This window comes from Phocoena phocoena, chromosome 3 (assembly GCF_963924675.1).
Source record: "Phocoena phocoena chromosome 3, mPhoPho1.1, whole genome shotgun sequence".
Classification (NCBI taxonomy): domain Eukaryota; kingdom Metazoa; phylum Chordata; class Mammalia; order Artiodactyla; family Phocoenidae; genus Phocoena; species Phocoena phocoena.
Genome location: NC_089221.1, coordinates 147,282,616 through 147,303,547, shown reverse-complemented (window position 1 = coordinate 147,303,547; position 20,932 = coordinate 147,282,616). Strand labels below are relative to the sequence as shown.

The 20,932-nt window shown below is 42.8% G+C and overlaps 1 protein-coding gene across 7 annotated transcripts in view; it reads right to left on the bottom strand.

Annotated features, from left to right (window-relative positions):
• Window positions 1–20,932, bottom strand: part of KCNIP1 (potassium voltage-gated channel interacting protein 1) — a 355,966-nt gene that overhangs the window by 10,113 nt on the left and 324,921 nt on the right. For 4 of the 7 annotated variants that reach the window (XM_065874923.1, XM_065874924.1, XM_065874921.1 and 1 more), the window contains 2 exons: window positions 1,923–2,047; window positions 1,094–1,163 (listed from right to left, as the gene is read on the bottom strand). In XM_065874923.1, the coding sequence (XP_065730995.1) occupies window positions 1,094–1,163; window positions 1,923–2,047 (195 nt within the window). Of the gene's footprint in view, window positions 1–1,093; window positions 1,164–1,892; window positions 2,048–6,890; window positions 6,924–20,932 lie in introns of those variants that run through there. The other 3 variants (XM_065874920.1, XM_065874922.1, XM_065874926.1) reach the window with 2 other exon arrangements.

Sequence of the window (20,932 nt, the reverse complement as noted above, 5' to 3'; positions counted from 1 at the left end):
TGAGTGGCAGCACGATGCCATGGAATGAGCACCCATTAGGGAGCAGACAGACCTGGTCTTGGAGAGCAGCTCTGTTACTACCTAGCTGTGTAACCCCAGGCATCTAACACAACCTCTCTGAGCTTCACCTTCCCATCTCTGCACAATGTTAAACTTTTCATATAGCCATAGCATCAAATCCATCAACAAGCCTGCCACATAGTAAAAACTCAATATAAGAGTGGCTCCACAGGACTCAACAAACATCGGTTCTGGGGCCTGCATGGGGTGAAGCTGCCCCCAGCTGGGAGAGTGGTCCTGTACTGGGGCCCACACCTAAGAAGGCTGCTGAAGAGGTCCATGAGAAACGGAGCCCAAGAAGTGTCTAGGACACTTGGATCTCTGTTTCATCAGGACCCGGGGAAGGGGTCCTGCAGGAGATGGCTCCTGGGGCAGGAAGTAAGTTGGCATGTGACACATTGAAGCCACAGGAAGAGCCTCTGATGCCCCAGACCCGTGGGGTCAGAGCAGGTTCCTGCAGGAGTCAGGCAGAGTGACATAGCGGCTGTGAGCCTGGCACACTTGCTAACCCGATTTATAAGCACAATTTTATTCAACCTGCATCTTTTTGGACTCCTTTATTTTTATAGTCTCTGGTATTTACTAAAGTTCTTTTTCAAGGAAAGCTGTTTTAAGGAAAGGATGGAGTATAGCACAATGGTAGGCCCATCTTGGCAAAGCTTTAGACAGACACTTTGGGATCTAATTCTGGTCTGCCACTCACTAGCTGTGCAATCTTCCGTGAGCTACTTAGCCTCTCTGAGACGTAGTTGCCCGGGTCGCAGATAACAATACCAGCTTTACAGAGCTGTTAGGAGATTTTGTGATATTGCTTTATCACTCTCCTCTCTGGGACAAGGTCCATTTTCAGAGCTGTTTTCTGCTAAAGTTTCAGTGAATTCCACACCCTGCAATAAGGGAGGAATTCTGCTCGGAGTTCTCCCCAACCTTGAGGAGGAGGCAGATAACAAGGAAGTATGAACTTGGAGGAAGGAAGGCTGCCAGGGGATGAAGAGAGGGAGCCAGGAGGGATCTGTTTCAAGATCGGACTCACCTCCATGCGGGAAAAACTGGGCGTAGATCTGCTTGAATGTTTCTTCGTTGACCATACCACTGGGGCACTCCTGTGTGAAGGGGGGAGAGTTAGCGGGACTGTCTGAGAGCCTTGGGGTTCCTTGTGATGCCTGGTGGGCGGGGACCGGGCAACCACCTGTGCACTTCCGTACCTCCAAGGTGAGTGGCTGGGAGATAGTTCCACCTTAGGACTGAAGCTGCCTTGCAAAATGATGAGATATCATCAGAGAACGGGCACTGTGAGGTGGAAAGAGTCTGGGCTTTGGGATTAGAAAGACCTGGGTTTGGATCCTGGCTCAGCCCCTTCTAAGTTTTGTAACTCGGAGTGAGTCAGTCTCTGATTCTCAGTGTCCTTACCTGTAAAATGGGGCTACCAGTACCTTTCCAGCAAGGCTACCGTGAGGTTAAATATATGAAATTGAGGTAAATTAATACATTGGCTATCAGGCTTGTACTTCAGTCTGTGAGCTTGGTTAGCAGCAGACCTAAATCCCATCATTTCTGGGGCACTAACAGTATTGACAGTGTGAATGGGTCACGCTAAGGCTGGTATCTGGGCCAAGGCTGTGCCATCCTGTGACGTCTCTGGGCTGTTGGCCAATTTCCCATCTACTGAGACTGCCTCATTCTTGCCTGGCATCTTCCTCTAGCCAGGTGACCTTGCTCTCCTGTTTCCTTTATAGATTTGGCCTTCCTTTTACAACTACACATGTGCAAAAATCTCTCTGATGGGTCCCTTTGGCATTTGGGAGAGCTTAGTCCCAAATGGGAAATCCTGCCTGGGCCTTCAGAGGCCCTGTGGGTCTTACATTTTTGAAGCCTCGATAAAGGACTTGCAGCTCCCTCTTGGTGAAGTTGGTCTGGGCCTCAAGCTGCTCCAGTCCCTCAGGCCGATGGCAAACCATGGTCATCTCCAACTCGTCTTCAATCTTATCTGGAACCAGAGGAGATGGCATTGAAGCAGCTAACCTTGGTGGTCACTTGTCAGCCCACAGTCTGGGCTGTCAAAAGGGTGGTGTGGTGACCTGAGACATAGGGTCATGGGCTGGGGGTCACACTGCAGATGACCTTCCTGCTTTGAACCCCACCTCCCCCGCTCAGTCACTTTCTGTCTTACCATCTGTCCAGCCATTACTCCAGCTGTGTCGGATACCACCTAGGGAGGGAGCTTCAGCCTTGGAGATAAACGTGTTCCAAGTGGAGATGAGGGCAGAAGTGCTAAAGATAAGTCCACATGAAAACATTTCCTTTTCTTTCAAAATAACTGCTCTGCATCTTCAGTTTGCTGCCCATTGAACCATCTGAATATTCTAGAGACACAGGTAAGTGAGCAGATTGACTAACATCCTCCAAACAGCAAAGGGAGACAAATTCATAAAAAAAACCATAGAGTAAACTCTCACCACTTAGGAAACTAGAGGAAGACTAGCTTGATTTGGCAAAAAGTACAAATTACAGCATGTTAAGTATTAATTTAAAAATATGAATGCACTTCCCGGTATTGTAATATCTACCAGACATCCTTAAATAATAGGAAAATGACATAAATGGGAGCTACTTTATATAAATGAAAGCTTCTGAAGTATTTGAAGAGCTCTAAAAACAGTTGTTTTAAGTAGTAGTTTATCCCTCCTACACATACTATTATACAATGCAATATAATTTTGCCCCAGGTATTTAGAAAGTGTCATTTAAAGTATCCCATTGCTCTGTCCATCTCCTACTGTAGGATCACAAAATCTAAATAAGTGTAACTTTCAACGTTTTACCATCACAGAAGGTAAGTGAGTGTTTTCCTCCATCTAACCTTCTTGGCCCATTGTTGCCATGCAGGTATCACCAAATCCATGTATTGAACAACTGTAAATAGGGGCTGGCAAGAGTAGTCATGAGATGGGCATCACTCCATGATGATGGAGAGCGAGGACAGGCTGAGTTTCTATCTGATAGAACAGGATGAGCAGGTGCATTACACTGTGTGCACTTCCCTAGCCAGTGTCAGTCTTTTACATCAGATTCTCTCCGCAATTGTCACTTTTCCTTTGAGACGCTGATCTCAATGCAAAAGGAATCCGTTAAAGTGAGTTTATATCTTTTATCTCCTCTCTAAGGTAATGGGCATTTGGGTAAGATTCCAAGGGAGAGACAGAAGAACCTGGTAACAATTCCCAACTGTCATCTTTCTTACATACTGGGAAACATATATCCTCTTATCCTACAGAGAGTAAAGCAGATTATTCAATATAAATAAGACTCTGTTTATGCCAAACAGCTGGAAGTGGCCAATTTCCTTATAATTTGAATAGAGCCTTTAAATACTGTTATGTTTCTAGCTAACAAGTTAAGTAGCAATTACTTAAATACCGCGGCATTCTCAAACAAACAAAAAACCCCACGTAAGTCTAATTCAGAATACTCACATATATTTTCAACTCATTTAAAATTAGAATCAAGTTGTTGGTTTAAATTTCCTAGCATTAGATTTAATAGCAATTTTATGTTTTAAAATGCACAGATGTTTAACCCTGAAAAGAGGTGAAAGTTATATTAAAATGTAAATAAGGAAGACACAAATGTATTTTTGGAAGAGAAGGTGTATTTTTGAAGGCATCTAGTATAGATTTCCGAGTTTATCTTATCCAGAAGCTTAAAAGATTTTTTTTTTTTTTCAGTATTGACTGTGATTAGATTCTTCACAGGCTCAGGGAAATCTCTTTGCAGAAATTTGAGAGAATCTTTCTGACTCAGAAACTGCACTTGTCTCTTTCCTTAAGAATGCACTGGTTATAGATATATAGATATATCAAACATTAAAACCACTTCATTAAGATAGAACTGGTTTGTTTACTGTCTGACCAGCAGGATCAGTTTCTGTATCGAAGAGATTCTGTAACATCTGAATATTGACTGCCAAGCTTTTGTTTTGTTTTGCTTCTTCATCACCCTCTAATTGTCAGACTATGGTAACATCAGTTGCTGAAGGAAATTTACATATTTGGGATTCAAGATGTTGATGCTGGGAAAATCGCCCACACGGTGGGTGTTAGGGGCTTCAACCAGTGGTTCTTGAGTTTCTTTTTACTGTGTTTCATAGTAAGAATTACAATTTACATCACAATCCAGTATACATAAAGGGAAAATTTTATAAAATGTTTTGAAGCAAGGGTTTCATGAAATAGAGTACCATTTCATGAAATGGTACTTTCCCTCAGTAATGTGGGATATACTCTGTTCTCAAATTTAATCATTCCTTTATAAAAATGTGCTGATTGTGACTCTCATGGTCATGATTTGGGAATGGAAAACACTAATTTAATTTGCCTACACTTGTAGCAACCTTATGGGTGCCTCTACAATGGCTTCTGCATAATTTAAGCATTCTTTTCCCTCACATCAGCTCTCCCTTCTCTTTCTCTGTATGCTTCATGGTTCTGGCCACTGTAAATATATTCTGAAGAAACTCTGAAAGGGGCTGTGGAGGTTTTAAAATCCTTGCTTTCCCCCGGGGAGCCTCTGAGTGCTATCCAGGCAGTCCCACTAAGGGAAGGGGGGTGGCCCAGCTCTCTGGTTGGAGGAAGAGGAAACAGAATTAACAGATGCGAGCCTCCTTGACAGTTTCTTCTGAGGTTTGTTAAGAGTTTCTGAGGCCAAGTGTTGCTTGTTATTATTATTTTTATTATTAAAAATAATGTTGAGCCAGTTACTAAGTCAGGTTGAGTTTGGATGATAAAGATAAAAATTAACCCAGAGATCTAATACAATGGTGATCACTACCTAACAAGAGTAAATCAGAGGACGTCCCTGGTGGTGCAGTGGTTGAGAGTCCGCCTGCCGATGCAGGGGACACGGGTTCGTGCCCCGGTCTGGGAGCGGCTGGGCCCGTGAGCCATGGCCGCTGAGCCCGCGCGTCCGGAGCCTGTGCAACGGGAGGGGCCACAACAGTGAGAGGCCCGCGTACCGCAAAAAAGAAAAAAAAAAAAAAAAAAGAGTAAATCAGAATACTTTTGTTTGTAAACTACTTTTACTCTGTAAAATGTTTTCATGCCCGTTGTCCCACTAAAACTTTGTGTGTAGTGGGAAGTGGGGGAACATTACCCTCTCCATTAGAATATTAGGAAGATGGGGGTCCTAACAGATCAAGAGTTTTCTAACTATAAGTACCTTAAAAAGTGACGAACAATCTATCACTGGGGGCAGTTAAAGCAAGACAGAATAACCAACTGTAGAGGATGCTACACAGGTAATTCCCAGACTGAAGGAAAGTTTGGAGGAGATGATTCAGATTATGTGGACCTTAATGTTTTGGGGTCACAGACTCTTCTGAGTGTGGATGAAAGCGATAGGCCCTCTTAGAAAAATAAAATGCACCTAACCATGGCACTTTGCCTCTACTTTCCATGAGTTCCTGTATCTTTCAAACACATGGAGCCCATGTTGAGGACTTCTAGCATGGGAGATGTCTTCCACACTCTGTCACTAACTGGCTTTGCCTGAGTCCTAGGTGACATAGCCAGCTGGTGACAGGACTGGACCTCAAATCCAGCCAGTCCAGGGCCTGTTTTATAGATCTGGCTTCCATGTGCCTCTACAATGGCTTCTGCTTCCCTCAAGCACAAAACTGCAAATTGATTGTAACCATCCTTGCAGTAGTTCTGCTCTTGACAAGCTCTGTGCCCGTGTACAAGTGAGGCCCTTAGACTATGAGCAATAGGACGGCCCAAGTCTTTGGTCTTCTCTCTGCTGAGGGTCCCCTCTGTTAGGTCCATAACCATTACATGACCAAAGACCATGGCTGTAACCATCTCCTTCTTCCTGTACTGGAAAATATTTTCTCCATCATGGGGTCTCTGGATTGGATTGTGTAACCACCCATTTAGTTTTGAGGTTACAAAATGTGTTGGTCATTGGCATGAACAGAGTCCAAAGATAAGTCTTGTTTGGCCCATAAAATGTGTTTTAATTTTGTTTGGAATTTCCATTATTTAAAGTTGAGAGATTCATGCACAAGTTTGGATTTCTGATTTCTCTTGGAAAATGGGATTCTCTGATAACTTTGGTCTCAACTTCTCACAAGGTAACAGCTTATCAGAGCTGAGCAGGGGCTGATCCCTCTGAGCAGTGAAAGCCTCTAGTGCGCCCTCTATTCACCCCTGGCTCCCTTACTTCAGTTGTGTTCCCTGCTTGGTCCTGCAGGCATCTGAGTTTTGGGCTCCTGATCTATACCTACTTGCCCTTCCACCCACTACCATTCTGCTACCTCACATCACCCAGGCTACCACCTCTCTCTCCCTCACCATTTGTTTATTTAAACACATTCTGCTTTGTTTCACAAAGGACTTGAAGCTGATTATATAAAATACATATAATAAAATAAAAAGAGATAAGGTAATAGGAAAAACTGCCTCAGGAAATATTGATTAGAATAGGAGGTCGAGACCACGGGGGTGGGGTGGTGGGGGGGAAGAGAACATAGAAATCCAGGTCATTTGTTCTAAGCAGTTCCTACACTTGAGCCACAAATTGGCTCTGAGATTTTACATATATCTTATTGTCTGTGAGAGAAAAACATATCAGTTTCTTAAGGGGAGCAAAATTTTTCCTGTAACTTGTCTCTAAAAGAATGTTTCCAACTCTTTCTGTTCAGGTGGGGTTTGTTGTTAAGGGGCACAGAAAGTTGGTCAGTGAGAAGACTAATTACAAAATATATACTTGATTAAGAAGCTCTCCTACTGAAAGTAATGTGAGCAAAGTAGTCAAGTTAGTTTACACTTTTTTACCTCTCTGATACTGGTAATACCACCAGGCGATGTCTAGGAAAAAGTAAGAAAACATTTTACCAAAACCACTCATCAAACAAGCAAAACACGCTTTTAGTTTCCATGGAAAGTCTGCTCTGAGGGTGTCCAGGTCACCATCCAGCTTGACATATGCGAAGAAGTCTCTTGTTAGCAGAGCTGGGACTGACCTTCTCCCATGGTCAGAACAGGTAAGAGCAACGGGTCACCTTGCGGTGCTCACGGCTCCCAGCAGGGAGCTCCTTGAGCATGCCCGTAGCCAGGCAGCCCGAAGAGAGGCAGGATGGCATGGGGCAGAGGATGAACGGATGTGGATGGGCCTTGGAAATACCTGCATGTTTGATTGAAGAGTGGCTTATAAGATAACCCTCCACAACGGAGGCCCCATTGCCACGCTCTGCCACTTTGTGATTTGAAACTGCGTTCTTGCAGGATTCTTTATTCACTCACTCAGTAACTATCAATGAAGTACCTACTATGTGTATCTCAGTGAATGAAACAACCCTGTTCCCTGCTCTCATGGAGCTTACAATCTACAAGTCTTTGCTTCTCTCTTTCCTTCTCAAGCTTGATAAGTAACACGGATGCAGAAGGGGGAAAAGGGCTACTGAAAAAATGAATTAGCACATTCGGATGAGTGGGCAGGGCGGTCGAAGGCAAAATCCCCTATTACACAGAATGTAAAACATAAGGAAAAACATCAGACCTGGAAAATCCTCCATTGCACGGTGAAGTAGGGTGGGTCCAGGTCCCAGAGAGTGGGAAACAGGCTCTATTTGCTGCTGTCCTGCTGGCCTTTTTGGACCGATTTGGGGGTCAGCCTAGTTTCCTCTGTAGGCTATTATGTGAACTTCCTCCTGTCTTTCCAGTATCCCTGACCAAGAGTGCATATGGCAGACCAGCCACCACTTTAAGTGTGTCTTAGTCACTCCTTACCCACAGCCCCAGGCAGGAAAGGCTTATTTTCCTGCTGCCCCTAAAAGTGGTGGTATAGGTGGGTGTCCTTTGGTAAGTATTTCTGCTCTTGTCTCCTGACCTGAATCCCATGGGAGAAACTTATTTTGCTGGATTTAGTTGCCCCCTTTTATCACTCTGATAGGTAGCATTTGTATTTATTTGTTTTTCTAGTAGAGGTGTTTTTTTTGTTTTTTTTTTTTGCGGTACGCGGGCCTCTCACTGTTGTGGCCTCTCCCGTTGCAGACCACAGGCTCCGGACGCGCAGGCTCAGCAGCCATGGCTCACGGGCCTAGCCGCTCCGCAGCATGTGGGATCTTCCCCGACCAGAGCACGAACCCGCATCCCCTGCATCGGCAGGGGGACTCGCAACCACTGCGACACCAGGGAAGCCCTACTAGTAGAGGTTATTTTTAGAACGATTTTAAGTTTATAGAAAAATTGCACAGAAATAGAGAGTTCTCATGTACCCCACCCTCACAGTGTCCCCTATTTTAACATCTTGCATTGGTGTGGTATATTTGTTACAATTGAAAAACCAGGATTGATATATTATTTTTAATTAAAGCCCATAGTTTACATTTGAGTTCACTCTTTGTGTGGTATAGTTCTATAGGTTTTGACAAATGTCTAATGCCACGTATCCACCATTATAGTATCCTACAGAACAGTTTTACTGCTCTAAAAATGCTAGGGTAGCAGCATTCTTGCAGAGAGATGTCTAAAACTATGGACTGAGCTTCTCTGGCATGCCAGGAATGTGACAGGTATTGGGAGACAGATGAAAAGATATAATGTCTGTTCATATGGAGTTCTTAGACTGATGGGTAGGGCACACACATAGACCAAGAATTACAAACTCAGATGCCAATATTAGTTGGCAGGTAATTTAGATGAGTTGGATGAGGTATGTACAACCATAGAGAGTGGTGGGGACTGAGAACTGGCGAGCCATTGCCCCATGAAAGGGAAATAGCTGTTATGCAGTCAGTTGTTGTCATGTAGAATTTAAGCCTGGTGAGCCCAGATCTTCAGATTTTTCAAGAGATGCTACTATTAAAAGATGATTTGTGTCCTGATTCCTATCTGTTATCAATGAATTTAACATTTATACATACAGCATGGGCCAAATATAATATTCCTGTTTGTAGAATATTGTGAATTGCTGGTCTGGAATTCTTCATTGGCAAATCATTCCAAGCAGTGTGGATATGGCTAAGACTGGGAGCCAAGAGGAGGAAACTCTTTTTTTTTTTTTTTTCACTACTGTATTGCATTTATTATTTTTTTTAATTAGTGGATTTTTTTTAACATCTTTATTGGGGTATAATTGCTTTACAATGGTGTGTTAGTTTCTGCTTTATAACAAAGTGAATCAATTATACATATACATATGTTAACTAATGTCACTTGGATGGAGGGGACCAGAAGGGGCCACAGGGAAGATTTCAAGGGGAGGTGATAATTTATTTGAATCTTGAAGGAAGAGGGACAAAGGAACAGCATATGAAAAGGCACAGAAGCCAAAAAGGCCCTGGAATTGTAAGCTTTCTTGTAGCAGAGCTGACCTCCCACTGAGAAAAGCTAGAAAAGGAGGGTTAAGAAAATCACATCTGTTTGGAGAGCTACCAAGATAGCCTGAACTTTAGAAGCCATGATTCTGGAGGGAAGAAAAACTCATTAAAGTGAGTCTGACAATCAATGCTGCTTTTTAACTCAAGTGCGTTTAAAGCGGCATGGGTAATGAGATTGAGAAACTGAGCAAAAATGGTCTGCTAAGCAAAGAATGTGAACAGAACTCTCAGCGATCTGGGAAGACAAAAATTGGATCAGTGCCACAAAGACATTCAGGACTTGAGGGGCCCAGACTGGAGGGGAAACAGAGAAATGAGCCTGGTAGCTGTAGCTGCTTATTCCCTCAAGGCTTTTGCTAATTCCTAAGTGACACAGATCAAGAGAAACTGAGCAAAAGCCACGGCCAAAATGTGGTAGAGCCAAACAGAGCTTCTGGCAGGCTCACAGTGTTGGGAGTTAAGTGCTGGAGTTCTGGGTCTTCCTAGCAGGAGGGTTCCTGGTAAACACCCAGGCTTTCAGTTTGACCCCTAAAGGATTACATACTAGGAGCAAGAACAAATTAGAAATAGATAAGGCCTTACAAAGATTGAAATCCAGCCTCAAAATAGCTCAGTCCCTGTGTGGATTAAGTTTATCTGCCCCTACTCTGTTACCTCCTAGAAGCTGAAGGCTCAGCTAGGTAGTTTACAGATTTTTTATTCTAATGTCCACTTTTCATTGAAAACTTGCAAGGCATATTAAGAGACAGGACCAAAAGAAAAAGATAGGATATACCAATGTAGTAATAGATTTATGGGATTTAGATATTGGACCAATCAAGCATGGGCTTTAAAATAATAATGAAAGATGCTCAAGAAAATAGATAAAAAAGATGGAGAATTCTACCAGAGGACCAGAATATATACAAGAAAGTAAGTTTAAAATTCTAGAATTGAAAAGGGTAACATCCAAAATTAACAACCAAATAGACCAATTTATCAGTAGGTTATGCACAGATGAAGAGAAAATTAATGATTTGGTAGATAGGTCGAAAGAAAAATATACTTACTGATGCACAAGAGAGAAAAAAATGGGAAGTACAGATAAGAGCATAAGACATGATGAAAAATTCTAACTTAGGTATAATTGGAGTTCCAAAAATGAAGGAGAGAAAGAATGATGCTGAAGCAACATTTGAAGAGATAAATAAATGAGAATTTAAAAAATGGATATAATAAATCAAGCCACAGATTCAAGAAGACTACAAACCTCAAGGAGATAATCACAAAGAAAATCCACACTAAGAACATCACAGTACAACTGCTGAAGTACAAAAACAAATAGAAAATCTTCCATACAAGAGAGCAATCTTCAAGTTATAACCAAACCTTAACTAAATGCTGCTTGCAAGCATAAAGACACAGCAAAGGCAAAACTAAAAGAATGTAAAAGGATACAGCATGCAAATATGAATCAAGAAATCCTGTCATGGCTATTTTAGCATCAGCTAAAATAAACTTTAAGGCAAGAAGCTTTGCTGGAGAGAAAGAGGGAGTTTTCATAATGAAAGGGGCCATTCACTAGGAAGACAACAAAATTCTAAATTAGTATGCAATAAGAATAACTTGAGGGCTTCCCTGGTGGCGCAGTGGTTGAGAATCTGCCTGCCAATGCAGGGGACACGGGTTCGAGCCCTGCTCTGGGAAGATCCCACATGCCGCGGAGCAACTAGGCCCGTGAGCCACAACTACTGAGCCTGCGTGTCTGGAGCCTGTGCTCCGCAACAAGAGAGGCCGCGATAGTGAGAGGCCTGCGCACCGCGATGAAGAGTGGCCCCCACTTGCCGCAACTATAGAAAGCCCTTGCACAGAAACGAAGACCCAACACAGACAAAAATAAATAAATAAATAAATAAATAAGTTAAAAAAAAAAAAAAGAATGACTTGAAAATACATATAAAGCAAAGGCTAACAGACCCAAAAGGAGAAGTAGCAAATTCATAATCAGAATTGGAGATTTTAAAACACCTCTCTCAGAAACTGATAAAACAAAAGATCAATAAGCGTATAGAAGATATGAGCAATGCAGTGAACAAACTTGGCCTCACTGACACATGTAGATCTCTTTACCCAACAATCATAGAATACACACCCTTTCCAAGTGCACATAGAACACTTAGCAAAATTGATCGTTTCCTGGCTCCTAAAGCCAATCTCAAAAAAGTTCAAAGAACTGAAATTATTCAGAATGTTTTCTGCCCAAAGGGAAATTAAACAAGAAATCGAGAGCAAAAAGAAAACAAGGAAATCTCCAAATGTTTGGAAATCAAGCAACATGGTTCTAATTCCTAAGTGTCCCATGTATCAAAGAAGAAATCTCATGGAAATCAGAAAGTATTTTGAAGTAAATGACAATGAAAATATGACATATTGAAACTTGTAGGATGCCATTAAAACTGTACCCAGAGGGAAATTTAAAAGAGCATAACATACTCGAGCTGCAAATAATTTATGTGACAGTGTGCATGAAATTGAATGCTGTGCTATCTCTTTTATCATATTTTTCGTGTTTCCAGAGATTCATTTTTAATGTTGCCTAAACTATGTTCGTTACATTGCAGACTATATTAGTGATAGCATGCTGGCATTTGAAAATGTAATTTTTTACTGTCCCCTATACATAGTTTGTTGGTTTATTCTGGGCAACTTTAACACCATCTTTTGATTGACAAATTACCCCAAGGTAATCAGGGGTGAAGATCCTTGTTGGTGTCTGTGTGGAGCAGAGGGGGAAATAAGCTCCATTTGGACCCTTAAGTATAATCCTGGAAGCTGAGATTCTTACAGCCAAGGCTTAGAGGTGAGTCATAAGCTCAAGCAGACACACACAGCGCACAACTCATCAGCTCTGAATTTTATAAACTTAACGATGAGTCCCAGGAGTGCTGAGCCTTGATAAAGATTTTTCTGAGTGTTCCAGACATTTTTTTCAGTCTTCTTGGTTCAATAAAACTCAAATCATGTTTTGCTCCAAGCATTGGTTCTCTTAATCTTGAAACCCTCCTGACCCTTTTAAACAAAATTGAATTTATATGTTTCTCATTCATTTACACCTTAGTCCTGAAAATGTTCTGGAAAAAACAGAGTCCTACCAAAAATAATATTTGAGTACTGCTACTTCCATCAGATGGGAGGTTTTCCAGGTGAAATGTCTCAAAATATATATATATACTTACTTGAAATATATATATGTATATATATGTGTGTGTGTATGTATATATGTATATATATATATATATATATATATATATATATATATATAGAGAGAGAGAGAGAGAGAGAGAGAGAGAGAGAGAAAGTATTTCAGTTCTCTGACCTTTCTCCTCAAATGGGGGTGTTTTTGAGGGTGGCCTTCAGATCAGCACACTGGGTGAGGTGTGTGGAAGGGGCATGTCAGATGCACCTTGCACTTCTTGGGGGTGGTGGTAGTGGTAGAAATTGTCAGGAATGTAATGCAATTATTAAAAGTCCACAAAATCACTACACAGATTGTGATGTAAGTCACCGTTTTTTTGATTGTGTGGCAGTGTAACATTCACACAGTTTTCACCAAGAATGAAAAAACAAAGAAGCTCCTGGGAAAGAAGTAAGTCACCTACATCCCAGGCAGGAAGAAGGAGCCCTAAATGATATTTCAGGACAAGGAGCAAGGCTACATATATTAGGGACTCTTGTGTCCCCTCATCTCCAAAGCAAACACTTCTGTCCAGCTAAGCCCCCAACCAGGCTGCAGAATAGAAATAAATGTCAGGTTCACTGCAGTGTCTCAGACACAAGCGAAAATCTCTATATAATGTTGTAAGTGGACCTCTTTGTCTGGAAAAAGTGTCCCAGGATGAAACTTTTGATGATTTATTTAGGTAGCTCCAGCAGTTTCTACAGCTCTAGAGGGGAATTAGTTATATCCTGCCACCAGCTAGTATTCAGGAAGTAGTGGGGAAACCTCCCACCATGTCTCCTTTGGTCTCAGCTGGACATTGCTCGGAAGTTCCAGCACATGGGGACAGTCAGTTAATGAGCAGTGGCTGCCCTGCTTTGGGGACAGAGGGCATACTACACAGGATGAGTGGTTCTAGAATATTTCTGCAGGAAATCAGAGGATTACATGGGTGGGATTTTGTTACTTCTCTTGACTGGGAGGCTAAAATGATTTATTGCAAATGAGGAAGAGGAAAAAATAGTGTCTAGATGCTTTTAGTATTAAGATGGAATAATGAAGGAACAGAGAGAGGCTGAAGGAATTACTCAAAGGAAAAGTAAAATTGCCACGTGAATAAGATTTATCTCAAGTTGGCATAGAATTTTCTCATTCATGGAAAGTCATTGGATCAAGGTCAGGCTAAGGTGTCAGTCTTTCAGTCTGCTTTTTGAAGAGTAGTTAACTGCCATCCAGATAACTTGACAACTTCCTGAGTGACGGTTTCCAAGCAGAGGGCTTGCTTTGATGCGCTGGTAAGTGTTTAACAACTGGCTCCTAGGGGAGTGAGGGAGAAGCCTGCTTGATACAATTTTCCAATATCCTTGGTGCAAATATTCCCATCATAGCCTAGTTCAGACTATCAACATGAAGCCACTGAATATGGATTTGGGAAGTGAAACCCATGATTCACCAGTATGACCTGACTCCATCACATTATAGCTGCTATTTTAGAAGAGCTGTCTTACGCTCAACTATCCCAAATTCGTGTACTAAAGACCTGAAAACCAGTTCAACACTCGTGAAATACTCAGTTTCACAGAGTAGGTTTAGCCCCTGTAACCCTACCAAATAAACCCTTTCTTTGTTAGTGGAAAAATAAACTCCTGTATGCCATATAGAATAATCACAAGCAGGGAAATAATGGAGACTGGCCAAGTGAGCTTTCTCTGGAATTCAGTATTAATGTATCCTCATATTAAGTGCCTGTCTTGGTGAGCTCAGAGAGCATGCTAATAGTTTTAGAATTGATCTAATCATCTCACTGTCCCTAGGAGGTATGTGGTCATTAGACTAATCTGAGTTATAATCATACCCATCTTGTAGCTGCGAATCTAAAGAGATAAGATATATAAAGTGCTTTCTGCATACAGCAGGTGCACAAAAATGTTATTCCCACCTTCTAGTGTATTAAGATTGTGATTTTAAGGGCCATTCTCAACAGCAGAATCCAATAATCATGTCTGTTAGACACTTTCTAGGTCATGATTACAACTTTTCTGATGGATCTAGTTAATTACGTGTGCTTCTCTTCGCTATAGGAAAATTTTCTTGTTCTGTGATTTACTCTGTCAGATAGGCACCCAGTTGCCAGTTCAGGTTGGACGTTAACTAGCTAAAGCGAATATTATCATTCTATATTAACTGCAATGGACATAAGCAAATACAAGACTCTGGATGAAAGAGCTGTTAAGCATCTCGGTCTGCAGACTGCCAGGGAACAGGGCAGAGTTTCTATGGGTGGTGGACACCAGAAATGCAGGGCCTGCGGTGTTAGCAAATAGACATAATAACCGCCGGTCATTGAGAAAATTTCCTGCCTCTTGTCCCTTAGAGTTATTACATGGCTCCATGTCCTCTGCCCTTAATAATCCAGACACAGTGTGCATTGCTATGGTCCATTTCGTAGCTGGAGAAGGGAATTGGATGTTACCCTCAACTGGAACAGGAGCTGCCAAATGCAAGGACTGCAGCCAGGTTGTCTGAGAATGTCTGCCTGCCTGCCCAGAGGCAGGGAGAAGGTGGCAAGGTGTCATCTCCAGGACTCAGCTCGGAAGCCTGTTAACCGTGCACTTAATAAATGAAGACTTGGCAGACACACCTTGAATTATTAATGAAGTTATTCAGCTTTGATTGTTTCCTTCTTTGGTGGAAAGGTTATTCACTCAAATGCCTTTGATTAGACTATACAGTACATCACAATTGGGCCTATTTTATGTGCAACTTTATGGTGATAATAGTTCTGTCTCATTTAGAAGCAAATCAGACGTTATGAACTTCGTGATTTATTAATGTTTTGATTTCTATAAATGTCAGTACATCTCATATCCCATCAGAGAGCCCGAGAACAATCAGTGCAGGGCCAATAAAAATGTAAAATGAAACCATCGTTAAAAAAGGAAAGACTGCCTGTTAAAAAAACCCTGCTGTCTCTCTGGATTGTTTCAGGATCCAGGTCATTACCACGAAGGCCTCCTCCACCCCCCAGCCCCACCCCTACCCCCTGCACAGACCCACTTAAGCACAGCCTGCATGAGACTGTCTGGGGAAGCTCCATCCTGCTTGTTTATTCTGTGTGGACTGAAATAAAACACAAGAGGTGAAGAGTCGAAACTGGAGGGGCCCCTGGAGCCTACATCCAGACTTCTCATTCTCGAGAAAGCAGGGTAAGGGGGTCCCTCTCCATGAAATTCACCCCACTACAACCCACCACCTCTCTGCTCAATCTTCAGGATAAAGCCCAGATTCCCCGGCTGGCATTCAAGAGTCTATCCAGGGGGCCCAGTTTACCTTTCCAGAACAATTCCCCACAACTACACAGCATGGATCTTTTGCAATAGCTGCAGATTCTACTGGTATGTGGACCCCTATCTCTGCCAAAGCATGTGATCAGCTGATCCCAATCCCAGGCACCCTTGAAACCTAAGAGCCATCTCCTCCGGGCAGCTCTCAAAAACCACCACATGGGGGCTTCCCTGGTGGCGCAGTGGTTGAGAGTCCGCCTGCCGATGCAGGAGACACGGGTTCATGCCCCGGTCCGGGAAGATCCCACATGCCGCAGAGCTGCTGGGCCCGTGAGCCATGGCTGCTGAGCCTGTGCGTCCGGAGCCTGTGCTCCACAACGGGAGAGGCCACGACAGTGAGAGGCCCGCGTAACGCAAAAAAAAAAAAAAAGAACAAAAAACCACCACATGGAAAGCTCTCAGTCTGTCCAAACTCCTGAAGCACTTATTATCTCTGAACAATCACCCAGTAGGTATCAGAATCTACCTTTGGGTGTTGCAGTTTACATTTACAGGAGTGAGGTGAGGTGGAGTGGGGGTAGGGAGACTATGTCTTGTCCTTATTTTTGTTTTGTTTTTAGTATCCTACTATATGATGTCTAGTATCTGCTTTGCACATAGTAGGTGAATAGTAAGGGCTCATTATTTGCTAAAAGTGTGTAGAGCTATTAGGAGCTGAATGGGAATTACATTAAGAGTCCCAAGACAGCAGCCAAGAGACTATCTGGAAAGCAGCTGGCTAATTCAGTGGCTAATTCCATCATTTGACAGTTTAGTTCAGAAATCACAATCTGGCAGTCCACAGGGTACAGTTGTTATCTCACTCCTTTTAAATGTGAATTTTGCCAACATTTATTTCACATAAAATATGGATTTTGGCTTCTCTCTAGAAATCTGAAGTTACAGCTATGCAGGCCTGCATTATCACATAGCACAACTGGCTGGAGCGGAGGAGAAGCTGCTCGCTCTAGACAGAGCAAGTGTACTCTAGTAAACCGCAGACCCTACTACTCCCTATTACCTCTCCAACGCTAAGACCAAGGGAGGGTTGTTATCTATCATCATTCATTTACATTAACTGCCTGAGTCTGTGGTCCTGTTTAACAGCCCCTCTCTCCTACCCCATACCATGTTTTTCCAAGTGACTTTTGTGTGTTTTGTGATATTCTAGAAACGTGACCGAATTTCATTTTTTGGGTTCCAGGCAACATGGAGAAAAAAAGGGTGCCCTGTGATTAGAGAGGACCTTTGTACAGATTCAGGCTGTGTCCTTAGACGATGCTTCTGTGCTGCTAACATCACATGCATCAAGAATGGGGGTAACATACAGGTTCTGTTTCAGTACATTTCAGCCTTCTATTTTACAGAGCACTCTTCACATCGCTTAGCTCCTGTGAGATACGTGTTATATTACTTTCATTTTACAGAGGAGAAAACTGAGGTTCAGAGAAAATATTATTATTCCCTTTTATTAAGAGAAATGGAACCAGAGATCTTATGAGACATCCCTGAGGTTATCAAGATGGTGAGTAGAAGTGCAAAGACTAATATCATCTGATTGACAGTCAGATACTTACTGGCATAAAGGACCACCCTATGGGTCTCCCCTGGGCCCACTCCTGTGTCTTTATGTTTGTTCCTCTGTCTCAGCAAATCAGGGGCTACATTCCTCTACCCAAGCTTCTCACACTTTCTCCACTTGAGGATTTACAGAGCCCAGTCTGTGGCAGGAGGGAAGACACCAAGTGGCTTCAGGGTTTTTCTCCCCATAACTTCCCCTGCCTCAAACTCTGCCATCCATTTAGCATTTCTAATTTTGTTTCCTGCTTCTGAGTATGAGAGTAGCCTTCACTATGAACCTTCACTATGAACTTGTCACAACTCTGTGACAAGTTGTAGAAGTCCCAGAGCATATGAGTTACGGAGAGGTACACTGATCCTGCCCTCTAACTTCACAGATATGGCTCCCGGGGCCCAGAGAGGGAACCGGACTTGTCCAAGGTCACACACTGGATTCCTGGCAGAGCGGGATTAAACTCAGGTCAGTCCTTCTGGCAATCCAGTATTTTTTTCACAGCACTATTTACTCCTTCAACAAATAATTACTGAGTGCCTACTAGATGCCAGTCACTCTTCCAGGCACTGGGGATAAAGAAGTGAACAGAGGTGGTGATGTGTCCTGTGAATGACGATAAAGCAGGGTTACAGGACTAGAGAAATGGGTCACGGGAGGCACTCTTTTATACAGGGTGGTCGGGGAAGGCGGCAACCCAATTAGGCATCAGTAAGTGGGGAATAATGGTAAGCTTTGCAGCCAAAAGAGTCAGGTCTGAATCCCAGCCCTGCAGCTTCCTAGTGGACGAGCCTGAGCAAGTTCTGTATTCTGAGTCTTACAGTAAAATGGGTACAGTAGCACCCATCTCCCAGGCTGTTGGGATCAGAGGAACCACTGCACAGAAAGTGCCTGACTTGTAGAAGGCACTCAGGGAAGTCCCCTCCTCACTTTCGTGCAGGGGCCTCAGCTTTCTAATAGGTGTCTTTGCTTGGCTACGAGAGGGATGCAACCTACAAAGAGCCCACATAACACTCCCTTAGCCAGGGTTGGCCAACTGGAAGCCTTTTGTAGATTAAGAGGATGAAGGAGCCAGGGTTAATTAGCTGAGTTAGTTTGTGAATGCATTAGTGGGTCACAGGGCTCTCAAGGTATTTGATCTGAGTGGTGGTGGCAACTGCTAAGCTTGGAGTGATGCTTTGATGAAACTTCCCAGATTGGAGCTGTGGCTTGGAATTCCCAGCCCTTCTGAGAGAAACAGTATTTCTCATCATTAGACATAAGTCTCAAAGTGGCTTACAGTAAAGCTTAAGTTGGATCATAGAAGTCTTTGAAAATTAAGTCTCAAATATAAGAAACCCAAACAGCTTCTGCACGTGCCTTCTCTGTGAAGCCTTCCCAGGCCCCCTGCCTTCATCTCGAGGCCTGATAAATCCTGTCTATAGCGGTCAATTTCTACGGGATTACGGGGTGGGGACACTGCAGGAGAAGGCACACTTTCCTTTTCACTTTACAGCTTTGTTACTGTTTGAAATATTTTTTTAAGCTATATGTATGGATTGCTATTATAATTTTAGTGTTTTGGTTAAAAACATTACATTTTGAGTGGGATAATGTAAGTAGATGCCATTTATTTCATTGTGAAGCTGGTCCTAGTTAAGTCTGGCCCAGTGCAATCAGTGTTTTCCAGTGCAATGGGTCTAGTTGTGTTTGTTGTGATGTTGTTTTTGTGGAATCAAAGTTTTTTCAAACAAAACATTATATTGTGATGGTCACTGGTGCTCATCACAAGCTACTTTTGGTTCTCCTTCCAAGCACTTCCTGCTCCTTTGGATGCACTTCCTGCTCCTTTGAAGTTAGGTATGACCATGTGACTGGTGTTGGCCAATCCAATGGGAACAGGGGTGATGCGTGTCCTGGGGTGAAGGTAGAGATTAAGCAAATGATCTCTGAATTACAACTGAGCAAAGTGAAGGAAAAACAAAGGAAAGGTAGGGGATGTCATAGGAACTTAAACAGAAAGACCTAGCCGTAACTGCAGGGCTTCCCTGTAGCAGTCCAGAAGGCCGGGAAGGGGATGGCCAGGTGGAGAGTGAGGACAGAGGGAAGGAACAGCCTCTCCAAGGACTCTGCGGTGGGAAGAAGAGAGGCCTGCTCTGGGAGGTGACATCTGCATCTAGGAGATGACAGAAAGCCCCCCAGTACGTCTGGAGGCTAGGACGTGGTGAATGAGGGACATAGGAGTGTGAGGTGGGCATGGACCATATTGTACCAGGCTTGGGGCCCATGTGAACAGTTTTAGGAGTGGCAAACAGCAAAGCAAGTACAGTACAGAGGGTTTTATCTTTTTGAGAAGCCAGTGGAGAGTTATGAGTTATAATATTAATCACCCAATGAGGGCTGATGTTAATCATAAGAGAACTGATGCATCCTTGGCCCCTTCCCACTTGCTGGGGCTTCATGGAGAATGGCTCTGCAGTGCAGGTCTCTGCCTGATGGCTTTGCATCCTTCCTGTCCTTGCTGGCTCCTTGCAATAGAGAGCCTCTGTTAAGCAAACAGGACTGAGACCTTAGACTTGGTCCCAGCTCTCTGCAAGTGAGGGAAAGGGAGGAAAGTCTTTTTCTCCCTATCAGTTAGGAATAATACCTACAATTTGAGATATTTGAAGTTTCAGCTGGAATGCCAAGGGGCATGGTTATTCCTATTTAGAATGCCATAGGCTGAGTCAGGCTTGGCTGGAGACCTGACTCCATGGCATCAAGAAAACTAAAGCTGAAGAAAATCTCCTAGGACTGTTAAGATTTTTTTCTAGCTAATCAGTAACTTCCTTCTTTATTCTTATTTTAGTTGGCCCATGACCCTGAAGGGGGAAACAGGTCCTAGTAGTTGTAATTAAAATGGAGAGATTAAATATGCAAAAGAGATGTAATAATTATTGAAGCAAAGTCTAGGAAGCTAGGAAGCAATGGGACCAGGATTAAGGATGTGGGTAACCCTGTACATATCTCATATCATTTCTCAGAAATATTCCTGGAAGTGGAAAAAAGAAGGCTTTATAAAATAGGAAATTTCTGTCTATCTGTCTATCTATCTATCTATCTATCTATCTATCTACCTATCTCTAGCGTATCATATATAAAAATTTTAGCAGTGGCTATCTGTGAAGGTTGGGGTTTGGATGGCTGTTATATGTGTATTTGTTAAACTTTCCGCAATGATTAAGTACAAATTTCTAAAAAGGAGAAATCCATGAGGATTATTTTTAAGTCGACTTAAAGAACAAATGTGGAACACCTCAGAAGCCCTGGTATTGGGGGTGGGCAGATGAGGATGGAGCACTTCTGGCTTGGGGAATCTTTGTGTAGCCTTGGCAACGTGTTAGATTCATCAATCTCAGTTTTAACACTGGGAAATAGTAGAAACC